Source organism: Rhea americana, unplaced genomic scaffold (genome assembly GCF_003343005.1).
Source record: "Rhea americana isolate MKP2758 unplaced genomic scaffold, rheAme1 scaffold_18, whole genome shotgun sequence".
Taxonomy (NCBI): domain Eukaryota; kingdom Metazoa; phylum Chordata; class Aves; order Rheiformes; family Rheidae; genus Rhea; species Rhea americana.
The window spans coordinates 3364647-3372476 of NW_028185927.1; the positions used below are offsets into that span (position 1 = coordinate 3364647).

The 7830-nt window shown below is 37.2% G+C and overlaps 1 protein-coding gene across 5 annotated transcripts in view; it reads right to left on the reverse strand.

The window, feature by feature from the left end:
• Positions 1 to 234: 234 nt before the first annotated feature.
• Positions 235 to 7830, reverse strand: part of HECTD1 (HECT domain E3 ubiquitin protein ligase 1) — a 60707-nt gene continuing 53111 nt past the window's right edge. For all 5 annotated transcript variants that reach the window (XM_085301662.1, XM_085301663.1, XM_085301661.1 and 2 more), the window contains 9 exons: positions 7292 to 7419; positions 6444 to 6645; positions 6158 to 6295; positions 5272 to 5879; positions 3532 to 3610; positions 3337 to 3430; positions 2858 to 3008; positions 1533 to 1677; positions 235 to 1183 (listed from right to left, as the gene is read on the reverse strand). In XM_085301662.1, the coding sequence (XP_085157788.1) occupies positions 1046 to 1183; positions 1533 to 1677; positions 2858 to 3008; positions 3337 to 3430; positions 3532 to 3610; positions 5272 to 5879; positions 6158 to 6295; positions 6444 to 6645; positions 7292 to 7419 (1683 nt within the window). In that variant the 3' untranslated portion in view covers positions 235 to 1045. The remainder of the gene's footprint in view (positions 1184 to 1532; positions 1678 to 2857; positions 3009 to 3336; positions 3431 to 3531; positions 3611 to 5271; positions 5880 to 6157; positions 6296 to 6443; positions 6646 to 7291; positions 7420 to 7830) is intronic.

A 7830-nucleotide genomic window follows, 5' to 3' on the forward strand; every position in this document is an offset into this window, starting at 1 on the left:
CTGCAACCTCAGGTCACTTGGGCACACTGAAATGCACACAAAACACATTGCACATGCAATGTGCAAAAAAAGCTAGGCTGGATGATGTTGAAAAAAATCTGAGCACACAGATGAGTTAGAATGATTATTCACATGTAATTTTTTCTAACCTTGAAAAAAAGGCACATTGTTCAGAACATGTACACAGTTTTAATAACATTTGAAAATTATTAATGAAATATTCAGAGGAGACAGTTTTGTACGCTGCAAACATTTTAATGATTACTGTTGAGCTTACACATTGGGATTTTTCTTTCTCTTTTTAAACTTCAAACTGCAACAAGTTAAATAAATGTTTATAATATACAAAGAAAATACAACCCAAACTTGCTTTAAGTGTGCCTTGCACTAGGAACCAGTGTTTTTTTTTTTTTAATAGCTTTATTGTTGAGCTGCACAAACACACTTAAGGATTTGATCTTTAAGCAGGGCATTTAAGAAATTAAAATATATTCCCACTTGAAAGAAAAAAAAAAGGGTGGTGGTGGTGCATGATTGTATGCAAAAAAAAAAAAAAAAAAAAAAAAAAAAAAAAAAAAAAGCCGGAGATGCCCATTAACTCTAAGTTTTAAGGAAGCAAGTTTCTGACCAGTTAGCTTAAAGCCAGCAAAACAGGGATCAGTGATGGCAACTGTAGTGTACAAGGTATTAAATGACAAACTTTACACAAATACACTGTTAGAAATTTGTATCAGTGAACACTGAAAATCTGATGATCTGTTCTTTGGAACAGTCAAACAGAACCACCTTAATTTCCAGTTGTGCAAGCCCTTGAAGCATCACACAGTGTTCTGTGCCAATTTCTTGCTGGCTGTGTAGTTACAAGGATTTATTTTTGTCATTAGCAGCTAACAAACTTATTCCACATGTTCCTAAAGCCTCACAGGTGGAAAAAAAGGCAAGTCTTCAGAGCACAGCGTGGAGATCATATTTTTTGCACACAAACACAAGAGGCTTCACTAGTATCAAAAACCACTTTCTCATGTCCCATGTTGCAGTCAGCAGCTCAGTTGAGGTGGAAGCCTTTCTCCATTGTAGCAGCTAGCAGGCGCTCTCTCATAATCTCCTCGGAAGAATACTCGGGCAACTTCAGGTAATGCACACACGTATTCACAGATGGGTAACTTGCATCTGTAGCATCAACCTGAGAAAAAGGAAGAATATTACTGCAGTTGTTCACAATACTCCATATGGCAGTTAAAGTTGTCAGGTCCTCTCATCCACAGAATTTACTACAAGCCAAACACCAGGATGTCAAGAAACAGTGGCATCACGAAAGCTTCAGAGCAACTTAAAATTTTATCTACTTCACACTTTAATTCCTTTATATTAAAAATGAAGTCAAGAGACCTGGAATGGAGCTTAGCACTGAAAGCTTAGCATAATGGTGTAAATGAGGAACAGCAGAAAGAAATCAGTGGTATTTCTTAAAATGGGAAAGATTACATTTGCAAGCTAAAATAGCTGGTTTGAAGGGTTATCTGAAGCCCTACCTTGCGTACAACAGTGAGTCGCGGATGAAGGTTTGCCAGTCCTCCTGGTGGGAGTGTTGAACAACCAGTGGTGAACTGGAGAAAAGCCTTTCTTTCATCTGAAGACATACCACACAAAACTCTTACAAATCGAAGGAATCCAGGGCTGAAAAAAAAAACAAACAAACCAAAAAACCCCAGCTGTGATAACATATCAGGAAAGGGTTTCATTACAGGTTCTCTTAATTTGAGACAGAACAATGACTATCTTTAGTCAACTGCAAGTAGCTAGTAAGATTCCAGTACCTGTTCAGTACTGAGTTAAGCATAAAACATTATTAAAACCATTAAAATGCATCTTTAATCTCTTTGCTGGATATTACACAACAAAATCTTTACATAGATAAAAMCTTTTCTCCATACTTATCCTGCAGTAGTATTTAGGTTTCTTGTGTATGAATTTGTAGAGAAGCAGACAAAGCTCAAACCTAATCTATAAGAAGAATCCAGCTGACCCCATGTTAACACCTTCTCTATACCACTTCCACAGTATAAAGCCATTTCATGTGTATACAATTTCGTTTCTATGCTGTTAAAGATCCCTATACAAGGAAACAAGAAAAACGTAACACTGACAAAAAGGATCTTCAAGGAATTCTACAAATACCACAGCTTTCATCCGCATCAACCTGTGGAGCGCAGGGAAGGAGAGGACATGAAGGAAGCACAGCCCAGGGCAGTGCACCAGCAGGTACTGGGCACTGGGTATCTCAGCTGATCTTTGCACCCTGGCAGAGTCAGCAGAAGAACTGCTCCACAGAGCATCTGACACTGATTAGGCTCCTTCAGCATGCTTATACTAACACAGTTCCACAAGTAATTTGTRAGTCATTACTGCTATACATGACAAGCAGCACCCCCCCCCCAGCCCCTTCATCAGTATACTTTTTCCCTGTAGAGTACTATTTTTTCAACTACACCTGAAGAAATAAGGGACAGATAACAACCATATCCAACTGAACAGAAGTTAAAACCACTGCTAACACAGTTAAAAGTAAAAGCCCTTAAGCTGCCATTATACTTCCATTAGTGCATTTTCTTTTTGATGTCTTAATGTTTTCATTTTTTTCCTGCTTTTTCATCACAAACACCAAGGACCTTCTAACCCATCTCTTGTAACATGCTGTATTTCTCAGGGTTATTTTGTGTAGGTTAGGCAATTAATTGTTCTTTAGTCATCATCAATCCCAACAAATTTATCTTTTGYGTGTAAAGACCGTTCTGGACATACTGATGCAGTACATATCTTTTGGTTASTATTGTGCAATGACAGAAAATATAATCACCTATCTCGTGTATAGCCCAGTTTAGGTTCAGTATAGTTGATGATATCCTCAGCTGCCCAAGAAGGCGATTGATTTCCACAAAGAATCATCTGAACTTCTTCATGGCTGAAGGAACTCAGCTTCTCCATTGGGAAGACTCTATTAAAGCCATCTTTAAATTTATACAAGATACAGTTATAAACATTAGTCAAGATAATGTTTAAAAAATAATTTCATCTTTTCAATTATATTTTAATCAAATCAGAATAAAATCAACAGTTTCTCAACTATGGAAAACTGGCAGCTAATACTACCTTTAAAAACAAGATTAATAATGGCATGACTAATACAAAGGTATTAGGAAATAAATCTCTACTGCATTTCTGCTTAAAATTCTCTTTTTTTTGAAAGCCATTCTATGCCACCACTTTAAACCTGGCCACCCTGAACACCAACGAGTCTGCTTAAACGTGTACGTAATCTGCCATAGTCAGAATTACCTCTGAATGCCTCCATCTGTTTCTGTATACCAGTATGCATGCAGAAGTCAAACATGAGATCAACATACTCCTCTGCATTATCCATTGTTACAGTCTGTAAACACAACATAAAAATACTGTAAGACTTCATTCTGCATTAAAATTACTACAGAGATAGAATATTGTTGGATTTCTAAAGAGAGGTTCTTTCCTTACCTCATCTTCACCACCTGGTTTGAGATCCACAGCTGTAAATCCATATACTTTGGAGGAAGGGCAAAACTGAAAATTTAGACTTCAAAACAGAAAGACAATTACTAAATGGAAACAAGTCTGCCACTGCTTTTGCAAATACACCAGATTTACAACCTGCTYTGCCATTCCTCCCCAAAAGTGTCTCACCCCATCCCACCCTGAAACACGGTTTATAGATCATTCTATATACATGAACAATGGTACCACAACAGAAAATTAGTTAGTAATGCACTGTGCAGATAAGAGATGTTTCAGATCTCTGCTATGCACGTGTGTGTATTCACCCACTTTTATTTATTTGGCTTTGACACCTGTCAAAAAAATTCACAGAGTTGATATCTTTGTTAGCTTTAAAACCACTCAAACTGCTTAATGTCACAAACTCAAAGAATCCTTTACAGGATTTCCAGTATTAATAGTCATAAAGCATAAAACACATTAGATATTTAGGCTCTTCAATGGCCCTGCTTGCTTAGTCTCTAGCATAAGCCATGCTTAAGTCAAAAAGCTCACGAGCAATTACAGAACTCTGCCCCTGCAAGCCTTGTGGTATAGCAGGATTTTAATGACCTGTCTGAAAACAAACAGTTCTACGGACCTCYAGAGTCCACATTTATTACAATTTTTTTACTATACTTATACAAATCGTGTTTACGTTGCAAAAASTAGAAGAAACCTTAAAGCCAGGTTTGCAACAGCATTACATGAAACTGGCACAGAATCAGTACTGCAGCTTTAAAATTAGCTGGCATTAAATTAGGCTGCTTGTAAATTAGCCCTTGGGAGATTAGCCCTGCATCAAGCTCTAGGAAGCCAAAGATAGGGTATTGCTGGTAACAAAGCTAACTGAAAGTAAGCCAAGCATCTCCAACCTATACATAATCGCTACCCTGACTTGAAAAGGATGATGCTGAATGCTCAGAGGAGTTTTATTTTCCTTGGCAAGAGATTTGGCATAAAATCTATTAGGCGACATTTAGCACTACCACTCTGTTGCCTGTTAGCCTACATAAATTCAAAAGGAAGATGCATTTYGCATTTAAATAAAAACAAGTAATTCTAAAACTAAAGATTAGTATCATCCAATTGTRAAGTACTGCATAGCAGCTACTTGTCATGCAACGAGGATTGAATAACCTATAATATTAATAGTAGAATAACTACTGTTATTTTACAAAAATAATTTAAAACTACAAAAGATGACATCCTGTCATAAATTCACACGGTCTGACTACTTTCATGTCTTTAACATTTAATAAGCTTTACAGTTTTTAACATGGGTCCAAATTCTGCAGTGTATGTCTACTAATACAATCCCACATTTCAGAAAGGCTCTGCCTTCCTCCAAGGGTCTTCAAAATACCAGATAAATCCAAACAGTTTTCATAACAAAGTTGCTTATTGGTGTACATTCTTTGTAAAGGTCTTTATGACTTTGCATAGAAACCCACAAATACCTGCAAAGGCATCGCAGAGCAGCCACACTTATGTTGAAAGATTTGAAAATCGGGGGGGGGAAAGGAACAAGTGTATAGATTCAGAAGGTAAACTGAGTTTTGCTGAACCTCTGATTGCACTTTTTTCCCCTAATGATACTGCTTAAAATGGAAAAAAAAATCATCATTTATAAAAATGGTACTATACTATAAATGAACATTGGTATATGTAATTATATTTATAGATAAATATAAAAACTCTTACCCCAAATCCTCTATGCTAAGTGGAGGCCCAGAACCTGATGGATTCTTCAACATTAATTCCTGTAGTTTTGTGTTTTTTTCATCTTCAGAAAGACTTTTGTTGCTTAAAATTTGACGCCTTTTAATTGCAAGGTCCTTAATTTCTTTTAAAAATCTAGCTCTATGTGGATTTACTAATTCAAAGTCTTCCCATGTTAGAATTCCATTAAACCAGGCAGGGGGTTTAGGTTTTGGTGGATCAAGAATAAATTCTGATTTGGAGTCTTCTTCCAGACTTCCTACTGACAAGGAATCGTGTCCTTCTTCTGTAGAAGCCTCCGACTGACTTTCAGTACAGTGCAAGTCTCTGTCACCCCGCGATTCATATATCAACTTACTCATGTTACTTTTAATGTCTCCCATACACATGAGTTTAAAAAAAGGCTTAGAAATGGGCAAATCCACAAGTCTGTTGTCCTGAATGCATTTAGCCAAGAAAATTCCAAGGAAATGAAAGAGTTTGGTTATTCTTTCAAGTTCATCACTATCTTGGGGGAATGGTGCTGTGAAGAGTCCGCATGATCTCTGTACATAGTAGCCTGGGGGTTTTAATCCACCACCAATATCAACCTGGTTTTAACAAGCAAAAACAAACAAAAACAAACAATTTTGTTAAAGATGAATTTAATTATGCACGTGCTGTTTATTCTCTTTTATTAAAAAAGCCCAAACAACAAAAAACCACTACCCACACACAAAGGTAAGGCAGCCAACTGTGGAACAGAGCAGTCATCCTTGACTACCATGAGCGCACTGATCACGTGTTTTTCCCTTCCATGGTATTTAGCTCATTTTTCTTTAACACAAGTGGCTGAGCACTTACAGTTTAAAATGCAAACCAAACATACCTGACGAGACTCATCATCTGGAAAGTCATCGTCACAAAGCCAAGCTCCCAAATCTGTCCTCTGAAATTCTGCTGCCACCAATGCATAGAATTCCAAGGTTGGACCCAGGCCTGTTCCTTCCTCCCCTAAAAATTCAACCTTAAAAAAAAAAAAAAAGTTAAAAATAAAAGGAAACTCTACTGGTCAGTGTTGGTTATGGAACAGGATATTTTATATTCTGGCCAGAACATTAGAAATAGCTATAAAACGGAGTTTGAAATTGCTCTGCTAGGCAGATACGCTTTACCTCTAAAACAGATTTTCTGTCTGCATGAATCTGCATGACGTTTTCTGCCCATTCCATCAACGATTCACCTCGTGGAACTTTCACTCTTTCATGTTTGAGGCGTCCGACTCTGAATTCTCCTGGGTCGTCACGTCGCACTGTGCTTGTGGTCCTTGTCCGTTCAATGGTGGCTTCACGTCTGTTCTGTAGCCATACGATTGCTCTGGAAAAAACACCAGAAAAAAAAAAACCAGTTATTTAAAACTTTAAAAGTATGTCAGAAATATCTGAAATGCTCAAATACATGCTACTTCAATATATTTAGCAAACTAATTCATTTTTAGTTACTACAAAGGGCCACTCTTAACTTCTGATGTAACACTTATTACAACTTACACTATATAGCAACATAGTTGCACGTTACTCTGTCGATACAGAAGAATACTATCCCTACCAAGTATGCCTTTCCTTGTTTACATATTTCTTACAGAAATGTGGAATCAAAGTTGAAGTACAATTATTCGTGTGCAAAACGATATAAAGATATATAAAAGATAATGGCATAACAGAAAAAGTAGCCAACATCTGCAGTTGCCACAGGTGTAAATAAGTCTCCAGCTAACAAACTGAAAACCAAAATTCCTGGATTCAAACCACAGACAGATGGCATAAACCAGACATAATGAATAAGAAATGTTTTAAGTGTCCAAAAGTTCCCCAGCATCCTCCCCTTTTTCTTCTTATAAAATGCTTTATATTTGGAAAGCAAGATTGCTCTTGTTAGGATAAGGAATCATTCTTAGTGATTCAAAGAACTATTATTAAAAAAATTGACAAAACGAAACAGAAGTCTGACRGGTTTTTTTTACCTTGATGCTCCAAATGCTGTGCATGTGAAGTACAACTGCCTGGTTTCAAACGGAATCAGGAAAGGACACTTGCTTGTCAGCTGCTCACACCAGTCCGGCAAAGCTCCACTTGCTAGCGCCAGAGGTTCCTGTAGTTTAACACGAGGAGGAGGTGGAGGGGGGAACATTTCTARTATTAGATTCAGACTGTTCCACAAAGTTGGTAACTAGGTACACCAAGACCCAACTGGGCTTGGAGCTGAGTTTTCATCTGTGCAAGAAATGCTTTGAGTAAGTTTATTCCTTCTCAGCAACCCCAATTCCTCCCCCTGCCCTTTTAAGTGTCAGGAACAGGAAGTTCGCCAAGCTTCTTGAAAGAATTATTCCTGAGGTTTGCCTAGAAGCAAATATATCATACTTCCTCAATACTGAAAACAAACAAACAAAAAACCCAAATTCAGTGGTCATAAAGATGAGCCATGCTGATTTATTACTGTAACTCCTTCTAAAATACAAGTTTAGTAAGAAGATTGTGGATTTTTCTTTTTTCTTTTCTTTCT